The sequence below is a fragment of the Trachymyrmex cornetzi genome, unplaced genomic scaffold (genome assembly GCF_001594075.2).
Source record: "Trachymyrmex cornetzi isolate Tcor2-1 unplaced genomic scaffold, Tcor1.1 scaffold23, whole genome shotgun sequence".
In the NCBI taxonomy this organism is placed as follows: domain Eukaryota; kingdom Metazoa; phylum Arthropoda; class Insecta; order Hymenoptera; family Formicidae; genus Trachymyrmex; species Trachymyrmex cornetzi.
Genome location: NW_017296956.1, coordinates 4,661,245 through 4,674,030, shown reverse-complemented (window position 1 = coordinate 4,674,030; position 12,786 = coordinate 4,661,245). Strand labels below are relative to the sequence as shown.

General features: G+C 33.1%; 2 protein-coding genes across 4 annotated transcripts in view; one reads left to right on the top strand and one right to left on the bottom strand.

Moving 5' to 3' along the window:
• The window catches only part of LOC108760870 (arginine/serine-rich coiled-coil protein 2), a 3,890-nt gene extending 983 nt beyond the window's left edge, over positions 1-2,907 (top strand). The window contains exons 1-5 of one of the 3 annotated variants that reach the window (XM_018507133.1): positions 157-230; positions 743-800; positions 1,425-1,552; positions 1,746-2,406; positions 2,498-2,907. In XM_018507133.1, the coding sequence (XP_018362635.1) occupies positions 747-800; positions 1,425-1,552; positions 1,746-2,406; positions 2,498-2,797 (1,143 nt within the window). In that variant the 5' untranslated portion in view covers positions 157-230; positions 743-746 and the 3' untranslated portion in view covers positions 2,798-2,907. Of the gene's footprint in view, positions 1-149; positions 801-1,424; positions 1,553-1,745; positions 2,407-2,497 lie in introns of those variants that run through there. The other 2 variants (XM_018507131.1, XM_018507132.1) reach the window with 2 other exon arrangements.
• A 981-nt stretch (positions 2,908-3,888) lies between these two features.
• Positions 3,889-8,555, bottom strand: LOC108760838 (protein claret segregational). The gene is made up of 5 exons (XM_018507078.1): positions 8,374-8,555; positions 6,850-7,875; positions 5,872-6,169; positions 4,983-5,257; positions 3,889-4,505 (listed from the first exon to the last, which is right to left on the bottom strand). The coding sequence occupies exons 2-5, from the start codon at positions 7,863-7,865 to the stop codon at positions 4,097-4,099; spliced, it is 1,998 nt and encodes a 665-aa protein (XP_018362580.1). The 5' UTR covers positions 7,866-7,875; positions 8,374-8,555; the 3' UTR covers positions 3,889-4,096.
• Between the last annotated feature and the right edge of the window lie 4,231 nt (positions 8,556-12,786).

The following is a 12,786-nucleotide window of genomic DNA, read 5'->3' as shown; positions in this document are numbered from 1 at the left end:
CTCTCTCTCTCTCTCTCTCTCTCTCTCTCGCAACCCTCTACGAATCGCCGCGCATAATCTCGCACAGAGATAGGTACAATTACTGCGGCGAATGTAGCAGTATATACTTTAAGTAACTTTAGTTGGAAATAATTAATCTTGTTTTCTAGACGCCACCTCAGGGACAGGAAGAGGCAAACAGAAGGGCGAGCGACGCCAACTACGATCCGGTACAAATGGATATGAGTGAGGTATAGTAAAACCACACGCCGATAATTCTTAATTAGTTGTTAAGTACAAAACATTCGGACAATGCCTAAGAAGATACCACAGTGACTTTACGGGTGCTGTATGTACATGAAAAAGTCTTAGGCCTGATATATAAAGGGGATAGTATCCGATTTTGCAAGGTCATGTCAACAAATCAGTTGGTTAATGCTATAAGAAATAAATTTGCAAGACAGGAAGCAATTACGTTTGGTTTACTTGGTATTGTCGGTATAGTTTGGATTATGATTAGGTACAAGCTACAGTATTCGTTATCAAAGCTGTTATTGTACAAGTCTATATTTAACGCGTAGTCGATGAATACAAGTAAGACAGGACCTTGAAACCTTATTGAACGCAGGATAATCAGGCTATCATTCACATAATTAAAATGATTTAAATGATAAGTAAATGGGAATAGTGCCATTTCGTGAGACAATATTAACACGTAGCTCTGTTGGTAATACATGATACAATATCTACGCATCTCGGCAAGGTCTATGCTGTGTGAGGGTCTTTCAAGACTACCCCCAAGTTCTATTCCGAAGACAGAGGTGAGTAGAGGAAGCTAGCAGAAGGTAACACTAACAAAACATCAATCATCAAAGAAATCACGTGTACAAGTATATACTCGGGTGATAACTATAACTGCAGAGGCAGATTGATGTGAAGGGCCCTCATATTCCTCTCTCTCTCTCTCTCTTTCTCTTTCTCTCTCTCTCTCTCTCTTTCTCTCTCTCTTTCCTTTTTGTGACATGATTGTTTTATTGGTTCATTTTACTTATTACTTCGATAATTATCTCGGTAATTAGCGCATACAAATTGTATTGTTGTTTAGAGTGATACGCAAAGTGTCGCTGATCTTTTGTATCAAGTACAATCAAGAAGTATTGATGCAAAAAAAAAAGAAAATAAATTTCCACTTTTTATAGAGAGAAAATCTTCAAGTTTGTGTTATAAAGTATATACTTACTATGTGTAAGAGTCTTTTCTCTCTTAAAGTGTAAGTTTTTCTAATACATATTATTGGTTGTGTCAGAGAGTTCAACTTTGCGTGTATTGAAATTACGCATTCTAAAATAGTTTTTTGTGGTAGGAATTAAGAGCTATTTCTTACATAGTGGAATATGTAAGAGAGATCCATATTAAAATTGATAATTTTCTTTTCTTTTCTCTAGGAGAGCAATAACAACAATTCGTCAAGGGAATCTAGTAGCGAACGTGCAAACAGTCCTACAACGGCTCAGTCTACCTTTGGCTCAAGAACAGAATCTTCTCGGGCTTTGCCTTCTCCATCAGACCAGAGGTAGGCTGGTTTGTTAATTAAATATATATAGTACAGGTGCTAGAGATATTTTATGATATCAAATTTGTTATGAGAAAGCAGTAATTTTGATATATCTCACTAAAACTATATCGAAATTATACACCTGTCACATGTGCAGAATAATAATACGCATCTGTGTGGTATACCCCTGCAGAACGTAATCGTTTTACAGGCGAGGCGATCATGAGAATCATACGAGTTTGAAAGATGATCATAGGCGAGGGGACCGTAGCGATCGGAGTCGTCATTCGTCTGACAAAGGTCGCCGTTATGACGATCGAAAGCAGCGTGATAATAATCACAGGGACCGAAGCAGAGATCGTAGGAATCGGGATGACGACAAGCGGAAAACGTCATCCCTCGGATCATCTAAAGACGAGAAAAGTGATGATAGGGACAAAGATCATCATTATAGGGATGATCGGAGGGATCGTAATCGCGACAGGAACGACAGGGATAGACGCAGGGATCGCAGCGACCGCAATGAACGGGATCGACGACACTCCAGGGACGAGCGGTCCAAGGATCGATATCGGGACGAGCGTTCGAGCTACCACAAGGAGAGGGATCGCACGCGATCGAGATCGCGATCGAGGGACCGTGCGCCACAGCTACCGTTTAGAACGATGAGTTATCGGGAGGAAAAGGGACGAAACAAACTGGCTCAGTTGGAGAAACTAGGCATAGAGTTGAAGCCGCCGGAAGGCGGCGATACTATGATGATGCCTGGTGGTGTCCATGGCGAACAAAACTACTACAATCCGTTGGCGACGGCGACGCAGGGCAAGTACGCGGAGCAGATCCAAAAGAGGAAGCTGCTTTGGGCAAACAAGGTGATGATTATCCAACTGTAGTAGTACCCTTAATAGACATGTATCCGACACTCAATCTCATTCTACAATTGCGTTCTTTATCTCTTTGCAGTCGAAGCAGGATGACGGTAATAGTACGTCGACCGCGGCTTCCACTGCTAACACGTGGATGGGAACGACTTTCACGCACGATCAGGATGGGAAGGTAACGGCCAAGTTTAAGCGACTGATGGGTATTAAGGGCGATCTACCTAACGCACCGGCAGTAGGAGCCAAACCGGACATTTTGAAAAAGCAGGAGGAAATGTTCAATAATATGGAGCAACAATACGAAGTAGCGCGTGCTACCACGCACACGCAACGTGGCGTTGGACTGGGTTATGCAACCGGTGGCTATCAATTTCCACGATAAAATACTTTGGAACTTCAGGTCCATTGTTTAATTACATTTATAATATTGGTAGATATATTGGCGCAGATAGAATTACGTTTGCCAGTTCAGCGACCTTATGTCGATTCGGTTTTTTTTTTTACCGGATCGCGTTATTTCCGAGTCTTTCCTGCGAATTGGGGACGATAGCGGACTACAGCTAATCCAAGTTCAGAGTTCACCATACGATTGTAATCGAGTTATATATTTGCGCGTTGTAAGCACTAAAAATAAATTTATTAAGATTATCTAAAAAAAAAATCTTAGATGCATTATTTATCTACGAATGAAATGTATTCCTCTTACAGCGTCTAATCTCCTGACCTTTTCCTTTTTCGATTTAGATGAATTCGTGCCTGAATTTTTTCAACCTTCTATTAATTATTAGTTAAATTATTATACAACTCTTATTTAATAAGATTTGTGATTTCTTGTTAAAAATTGAGTCAATTATATATTCTTGAAATAAGTTACAAAATTACAAAAGTGAGCAAATTCACTATGTTGTTGATCAATGAAATTTATAAATATTCTACTGAATTTGTTTACTTTTGTAATCCTCTCACCTCATTTTAAGATACATAATCGATCTTATTCTTTATAATTTAAGTTATATACGAAAATAATTTGAGTTTTGAGCAGAGAGTATGCAAAGAATAAGCTTATAGAATTATATCATGAAATTATTACCTTTTCTAACTTACCCCGATATAAAGAAACTTTATTATGTCGTCAGTTATGTATATTATACACATTTGAAAATTAAATATTACTAAAAAGGTACAAAATACCAATATTTTTTTTCAAAATGTCAGTTTTTATTTCCACATTATATGTGTCTGTTTAAATGTCCAAATATACAAATCTGATAGCGATATAAACTAAGAAAAATTTAAAAAGGAAAAGTTGTTTACATATATAATATTATGTGCTACATTATAATTTGATACAATATAAAATAGACCTACTTGTAAAATAATAAACGGTTTAATTGTACTACTGGTAAAATGCTTAGATTGTATATTTAACACTCATAAACTTTTTCTTCAATAATATGTATTATTTATTTTAATAATGTATTTCCAACAATTCTTGTATTATCATATTATTAATGTCAGACTTTTCATCATGATTTTGCCACCAATCGCAGGAGAATGTTTTCCTTAAGTTATTTCAAATTATATTCGTAGTTATAAAAAATGTGTATATATATATATATAAATATGTAGGTAATGTGTACTATTCTTTAACCGGGCACACTCTAAATTTAGTTAGCGTATTTTATAAAATCATTCGGCTTCGTTTAACTTTTTCAGTCTTACAATTATTAACATTACTAGCAAATCTTAGCGAATTTAATGTCTCGTTATAACATTCGTCTAATGGAGATATATTTAGTAACATTAAAGTTTTCGAATTGCCTCCCAAAGAAGGCATTAGTAAATGAGTCAATTTAGAATTTCTGTAAGGAATATGTTCCTGTTTCTTTAAAAGTGCTAAAATGACATTACCAAGATTTGCCAAAGATTTATTAATATTTTTTGTTTCTGTAGTTCTAACAGCTTCTTCAGTCTTCAAACGTTCGGATCCAGCTAAATCGACTAAATTCAGATTTCCTATCGATATCTCTTGTTTTATGGTATGTGTACCAATTAATCGTATTCTTGTCACGGAATGCGATCTAGATGATCTAGAATATAAAATTTAAAATTAATATATAATTTGAGAGGCTTTAATGAATAACAATTCATATGAAAAATGAGCTAACGAGCCTCGCTGGATGTTAATAACTAAATAACTAATTGCCTATTGTTTATTAATATTATAAATACAAAAAGTATACGAAGATATCAATGTGTATAAATAATAATAATAATAATATTAATTATTATTATTATTAACTATTTACTATACATATTAATATTTACGTATATTTTTTGTATTTATAATATTAATAAACAAAGACAATTAACTATCAACATGCAACGAGATTCGTTAGTCCATTTGTTGTCAATTTGAATCTCAACTAGAGAGAATATAAATTATTATATATTCCAAATTATAAATTCTGTGTTAAATCATATATATATTTAATTATAGATTAAAACGAGATAAAAAATTTTGTTTCTTGCAACTTTTTATTACAATTTAAACTAAATATACTTACCGTTCATTTGACTGAGTAGCCGCAACAGCTCGATTACGTTGTGCAATTTGAAGACATTCATGCAATTCTGCAGGACTATGTATTTCTTCTACCCGAAGATTACTAACATATAAATCTTGACTTTTATTGTCAACCATTCGTATTTCATGTATTTTTGATTCAGAATCAAGAAGATCAACAATATGTTCATTATAAATTTCCAGAAAACTTGCTTCTATTTGATACTCCCAACCAAGAAGTTCAAACTGTTTCATTTCTTTAAATATGTGACGTACCTGGAAAATTACATAAAAATAATTCTAAAATAAAATAAAAACTTAATTCTTTAAAAACATTAAGTTAGCTGTACTTATATAAAAGTGTAATTTAATTACACATGCACGAAGCATACTAACAAGCGCGCGCGCATACATGCGTGTGCATGCGTGCGTAATTTCAAAATACACGCAATCAATTCCCAGATTTGATTCAGATTCGAATTCCATTCGTATTAAAAAAAAAAATTTGATTCGAAATAAAAAAATTTTGATTCGCACATCTTTGTTTATAATTGTTGTCTCATTATTCTGTGCATAAAAGTCAAAGTACAGTTACCAAAGATAAATAATTTAAGAGATATATTACATTTCATGTGAAAATGTACTAGATAAAGGGCCGATTTCACCGCGCGCGTGTACGCGTGTATGTGAATGTATATACAAATGTGCGTTTATATGAGTGACTGAATGCGTGTTACGTAACTTTCGAAACCAAGTTTCTTTACGTATACGCAAATCGTCATGTTACGAATACACGAAATTATTGAATCTCAAAAATGTACGAACCTAATGTAAACTAGAAATTATCAATTTCATATTTATAATTATATTGTAAATATATAAGAACATACTGTTCTAGATATCATGCCTTCGGTTTGTAATCCACATTCCCCTTCCATTGTATATGTTTTACCAGAACCAGTCTGGCCATAAGCAAACACGCAAACATTATATCCTTCCAGGGCTGATTGTACTAAAAGCGATAACTCTTCAAATACATCTGCCTGCGATGCATTGGGAGTGAATACTTTATCAAATGAAAATTCTTGTTTTATTCCTCGTAACTTCCGACTGCAGCTGATTGCATCTGATCCATCAGATTTGCCTACTTCAATAGTGCAATCGTCTATAAAGTTTATATTACACAGCCTGTAACAAACATTAATTTTATTCAAATACAAATCAAATAAAATGTCAAAATTATTTCTTCCACATTAATTCCTTGAATAAAACTAAATTTTATTCAAAGCAATTCCTAAAACAAACTCATTAAAATGTGAAAATAAAGTATTATTAGAAACATATTTAAAATAAAGAAAACGCATTAATTTCCTTATTTTTTAATTCGATCTTGTTAAAAAACAAAATTTTATACAAAAACAATTTTTATTCCGTATTTTTAATGTATTTTTTACAAATTACTTTTCGACTGTATTTACAATAAATTATTCTGTATAGTTATTTGTAAAATATAAGTAGAAAAAAAAATTACAAATATATATAAATTAACTTTGAACTATATTTTTGCCATCATTACATTATTTTAAAAGATAAAAATATAGAACTAAATAGACTAGAGAATAAACAATCTGTAATGTTATGCTATAACACAAAACACATGAAAATCAGATTTTTGCTCTATAGAAATTGTAAAGTATATACAACTGAAAAAGCATAATGATTCTATATACATGTATCTTAAGAGCACTTTAATTTTTTTCCTAATAATTATTTCTAGTAGCAGTTTATTGCCAAAACATTGGTTTAAACATTGCGAATATTTGTGTTAAGCCAATAATTGTGCTACTAAAGTACAAAATACATCTTACACTTTCGTTTGTTCAATTTCCTTAGGAGTTCTTGGACGAACTCTACAGAACACTCTAATATTGCCTTTTAATTCTTGTATAGTATTGTGCAATACTCTACGTTCTTTATCCATTTTATGAGTTAATGCTTGTAATTCTTCCTTGACAATATTCAAATCTTTAATTAACTTCTCCTGCAACTCTAAATCTGATTTCAAAACTGTTAATTGTTTAGTTTGTTCCAAGTTCAGTACCTCTTGACTCTTACATTTTTCTTGAAATTCATTCAATGTACAAGAAAGATTTGTGCACAATTCTTTTGATTCTTTCAATTGTTTGATTAAATCTTCTTCATTTTTTCTAATTGTAAACATTTCCACTGTTAGAGTCTGAAGTTCATTAGTCAAAGTGTTATTTAAAACTTGAAAATTTTCTGCTTTAGCTTTACAGGCAGTTTCACTAGCTTTTAAAGTATCTACCAATTCTTGGAGCATATTGCATTTTGACTCTGTGTCTTTATTTTTTTGTTGTACAGTTGATAACTTTTCATTTGCCTGTGCCAAACGACCTCGCATATCCCATCTGTTTAATTTTCCTGCCTTATTATCCTTGTCATTTTGAATAATTTTATTTACCTTCTTCACTGTATTATTAGTCATCAACGCATTATTAATTGGCTTGTTCATTAATGCTTTAGTAACAGGTTTAACAAAAGGTTTCTTTGCTTCTCCATGCGCTACATTAGTAGCTGTACGTTTTACTGCTTTCTGCACATTATCTGATCGTGTGATTGTAGATAATGTCTTTGCTCGAACTAAGGCTTGTTTAACTGGTAATTTGTTTTCAGTCACAGATTTCATGCTAGCCGAACCTACTGATGTTGAGGTTAACGTCGACGATATTGTTGACGTTACCATTGATGTTGCAGTTGATATATTATTACTTTTTGTTACTTTATGACTATTATTCTTAACACTTATATCCGTTATACTTCTCGCTTCTATCATTATTTTTGGTTTCGGTAAACGAGATTCCATCTGCCAAACGCTGTAGATAGGAACAAAAAGTTCAGGATTTAAAGGTATTAAACAAAAGAAAATTAATTAAAAATAAGTTTAATATAAAGGAAAGGAAATATATTATGCAAATCGTGCACACTAAAAAAAAAATTTTCTGAAACAACTATTAAAATAATATAGGTATTTATATTTTGCGCTCATTTAGATTAAACATACGTTCGAAAAAAAAAAAAATCAATACTAAATAAAAATAAGTAAGACATTTAAAGTTGTATTTACAAAATCCAACTCAATATTCATCATCAAATGTCATATATACCTATACCTTGCTTAAACGAGAAAAGGCAAAGAAACAATTAATAGTAACATACGTAATTAATAAAAGAAACCTCGTCGTTCACAATGACAATCTTACCAATTGCAACAAATAATTCTATATAAGTTTCAAGAGACACGGTAGTGTCTCGATCAACGCAAATTATTATTTACCGTATAATTACATAATGTTCACGTAATATTTACATACCTTTTCGTTCTACAAAAGAACGTTTTTTTTCATAAAAGAGAAAAATGAAATTTTCGTAATCACAAACACACACACAATATGTACAAAACAAAGGAAACAAAACGATGCTTCGCTCCTTACGTAAAATTCTTACAGCAGTAACGGTTAGCAGTATAACTACATTCGAACTTGATTTGAATAAGAGTGTGGTATGGTGCGGTATAGGTCGCGTTCACAGCAGACTCCACTCTTAAGCCTTGTGTCCACGATGCTAGAAATCGGTCCGAGACCTCGGTGGATGAAGAAAGAATTGACCAATCGCAATGGTCATGTGATCAAATTGTTCAAATGTGATTTGTTAATTTTTTCTCTGTCCGAGATTTCTAGCATCGTGGACACAAGGCTTTAGCCCGGATCCTTATACGGGCAACAGCGCTTTGACACCGAACGCTGATTGGTGAAAAACGGCTGATGGGGGTAAATTTTACCCCCACAACCGACTTTTCACCAATCAGTGCTCTGTGTCAAAGCGCCAGTGCCTGTATGAGGATCCGGGCTTACGGAACGTTCGTTGCTCGATTGGTTAAAGCGGGGAGCACAGACTCTTGCATAACGCATAACACATGAGGCATAAGAAATTGAACGAACCAGAGTTCTCTATTACATGGAAGGGAAAGAAACGGAGAACTTCGATTGGTACATATTCTTATGCGTTATTACGTGTTATGCGTTATGCGAGAGTCTGTGCTCCCCGCTATATACTTCTAGAATATTCTAGATCATCCAATAGCTGTGAGCGCTACGGATCCGCTCGGCAACAGTTGAATACGCTGAACGCAACCATGGTATGTATAAAGCCGGTTCTACATTAGTTGCAAGTCAATCGTAAGTTTGTTGCGACAGCCAATCTGAAGCTTGCATTTTGAAATCAATACTTTGTATTGGCTGTCGCAACGAACTTGCAATCAGCTTGCAACTAATGTAGAACCGGCTTAAGTTGCATCGTGGACATCGAGCTTACGAATATAAAGTCTATTCTACAATAGTCGCGATAGTCCGGAATCAGACTACGCATCATGGTGGAAGGATTACATATGGTGTGCTCAGATTGCAAACGACTCTCTAAAATTAGCGCTCTGTCTGTCGTTTCTCTGCTTCTCACGTTCCGCAAGGCCTATAACTGTGAAACGCGAAACATGGGACAGAATTCATAGTTCATTGTTATTTTAAAACTATTTTAAATGTAATGTCTTAAGATATTAATACAGTCCTCGGATTGACTTACGACATTTTAAGATTGACTTAAGACAGTCTTAAAAATGAAACAGGCCTTCTACAGTAAGCCGCAAGAAGTTTTAAGCGATCTTAATGGGCCTTCTGCAATAAGCCACAAGTCAGAACGTCAGAAGTCTTAACCAGTCTTAACCAAGTCGTTCAAGTTGGCTATTGGCCAACTTCACCGATTATGACTTAAGATCGCTTAGACATAAAAGGAATAAGGAATTAGGAATAAAGAATAAACGATTTCAAGCTATCAGGAACCGTATATTCCAATGTATTCGATTTCTGATCGGCGACCAGTCACGATTCGAGTCACGACAGCTACGTTTTTCTCTGCCTTACGTTACGACTACGAAAGTTACGTCTCGTTACGTCTCGTTTTCTGCCATAGCCCTAATTCAATCAGTAGAATTACTATTATAGATATAAGATTTTCATTTTACTTTTATCACAATTAAGTATAGGAACGCGAAGAGATATAAAAGTATATCTCGAAGAGATAAGGTTAAGAACGATATAATCTTGCTGTTGACTACATTGCTGATTGAATTAATCGTCGATTAAGTTAATCGGTATTAGTGACTGACAGTCGCCCTGAATACCGCTTCTAGGACTTTGGATTTGGATGTCCTGTGGATGTATGTAGGACATATTGAGGCTCATTTCATAGTCCACAGAACATCCTGCGGACGTCTCTTTGCTGTTAGCTAGTATTCGTTAGCATTGTTCGTTTTGTCTCTCGATGAGCTGCTCGGGATCGCTCCAAACGAATCCAGCGTACGATGAATATCGGACGTCGTATGATGGATGTCGTACGTAATGTGAATCCTACATTTCAAATACGCTGGACTCAGGGCTGGGTTCGTTCGGACTAGCGATCCCGAGCAGCTCCCGAGAGACATTACGAACAATGCTATTGTTCGATGCGTACGAGTCATCGCATGACGTCATATACAGGGTGTCAGTTAAGTATGTTCCCAAACTCAACAGAGCGATTCTTTGGTTTATTTCAAGTAAAAAAGTCCATATAAACATATGTCCTAAACGGCTTAGTTTCCGAAATAAAAAAATTAAACCTGTAGTAATAATTATCTGTTTATTCGAAAGAAATACAACTTGAACTAGTCAAAAACTAGTAAAAAACAGAAAAATAAAAACAGGCCTCAGTTCTTCTGACGAAATAAAACAATTAGATATGAATTGTTGAAAATGTCTACCTTGCGCCATGATACATCAATCGAGCCTTCTTCTCAAAAATTGACATACACGCTCAATAAGGCACCAGGTGTGTTACGTATTGCCTCGCATGAAGCAACTATTCGATTCCTCAAATCATTCTCATTCTCACTTGGGGTGGTACAAACCCATGATTTCAGATGCCCCCAAAGGATTTAAGTCTGGTGATCTAGGAGGTCATAGATTGAGTTCCTGCTCGACCTATCCTGTATTTCGGAAACTAAGTCGTTTAGGACACATGTTTATATGGGGACTTTTTTACTTGAAATAAACCAAAGAATCGCTCTGTTGAGTTTGGGAACATACTTAACTAACACCCTGTATGTGGCATTATACCGGCGGTCTAAAGGTTAATAATGTTTCATCTTATATCAAATAGTAACAAAAGTTATATTTCAAACTTGCAGCGATAAATATAAATAAATACAATTGATAATTATTATATGAATAGTATTTAAATATTGCGTAAAAAAAAATCTTAAAACATTAGTATTATATATATGTGTATGATTAAAATTACTTTATTACGACAGAGCACAGGACTAGTTATATATATATAATTATATATGTAAGGATATATAGGTGCAAGTTGGCCACAAACGAAAATATCTTAACTAAATGTAACTATAAAATATACACGTGTATATATATATATATATATAAAATATATATCTATGCTTGTGTAAGGTAGCACAAAATAGAGATTACTGCGCTTATTACAACATATAATATCTGTGTCCGGCTGTTAATAACAGCGAAACGTATGCCCTTTTTCATTTTCGTGCATCGAAAGTAAATTTATATATTATATATAGGTGCAGAGTATTCTCTTTGATTTATATAATGGTAATTGAAGCGATTATTTTAAAACCAGATATTGTGTGTTTTAAATATAAGTTATTAGTGTATTTTTTAACTTTAATGTTCAAGCGTTGCTATTTTATTTATGGTCTTTCAGTTATAAAAAATATATATTTCAGTCAACACCGATGTGGAGCTTGTGTTTTGAGTCAAATATCCCACAACTATAACTTTATAAACTCAGCTGTTTATATGAAATTTGCCTTTATTAATGCTTTTTATTCTATGAATCTTCTATGCTTTATTTATTCTGTGAACCAATTAATGTCGAACGATTATAAATATATATTTTATGTTTAATTATTGTTATAAAGAGTAAGTTTTTTAGCTTTTTTTTAATTTTGTTAATTAAAACATTTAAAGATTCGAGAGAGAGCTAGTATTACTTATAAATTATTATATATACTTGAGATGAAAATTATAAATAGAAATTTGATTAATACACACAAAATTCTTTCATATTTTTAATAATATATGATCTTATTAATTGATTATCTTCATCTTATCCTAACTTATCTTTCGAGGACGCTCTACCTCATGGATGGGGTATATTTTAAGCCACTTTACCTATTTGTAATCAACAACATTTTTTTCTTATTTATGGAATGTATTAAGAATTTATAAGTATTTAATTATATATTGAGTCACATGAATTAACGTACTTTTAAAAAGCAATTTTTATTATTCTATCATAATAGTGTCCATGATTTATAATAATTTAAACAAAAAGATATTACAACTAACCTCGTTCCACTCTACACATGATGATATAAGAATTTGTATAAATAATATGATTTTCTACTATAAATATTTCTATATACTTCTTGATTATTTTATATGTTAAGGATAGTATTTTATAACTCTTAACGACACTGTAAAACAATATCGTACATTATCTTATCTACAGTATACCATAGTAAGTACTATTCATTAGGTTGCCTCCAATTTAGCTCATGTAGTGTGTTTTATTTAGTATTTGGGATGTAGAATCACGTAGAGAAGGAATTATGTGCTGAGTAAATTATTCAATATATAGTAAATCATTATTTTTTTAGT

Excerpts from the sequence above, each read along its gene's own strand:
- LOC108760838 (XM_018507078.1), bottom strand. The coding sequence starts at position 7,865 with ATGGAATCTCGTTTACCGAAACCAAAAATAATGATAGAAGCGAGAAGT. Across the intron at positions 6,170-6,849 it reads GAAATTGAACAAACGAAAGT|GCTGTGTAATATAAACTTTA; the intron begins GTAAGATGTATT and ends TGTTTGTTACAG. Across the intron at positions 5,258-5,871 it reads AAGGCATGATATCTAGAACA|GTACGTCACATATTTAAAGA; the intron begins GTATGTTCTTAT and ends GTAATTTTCCAG.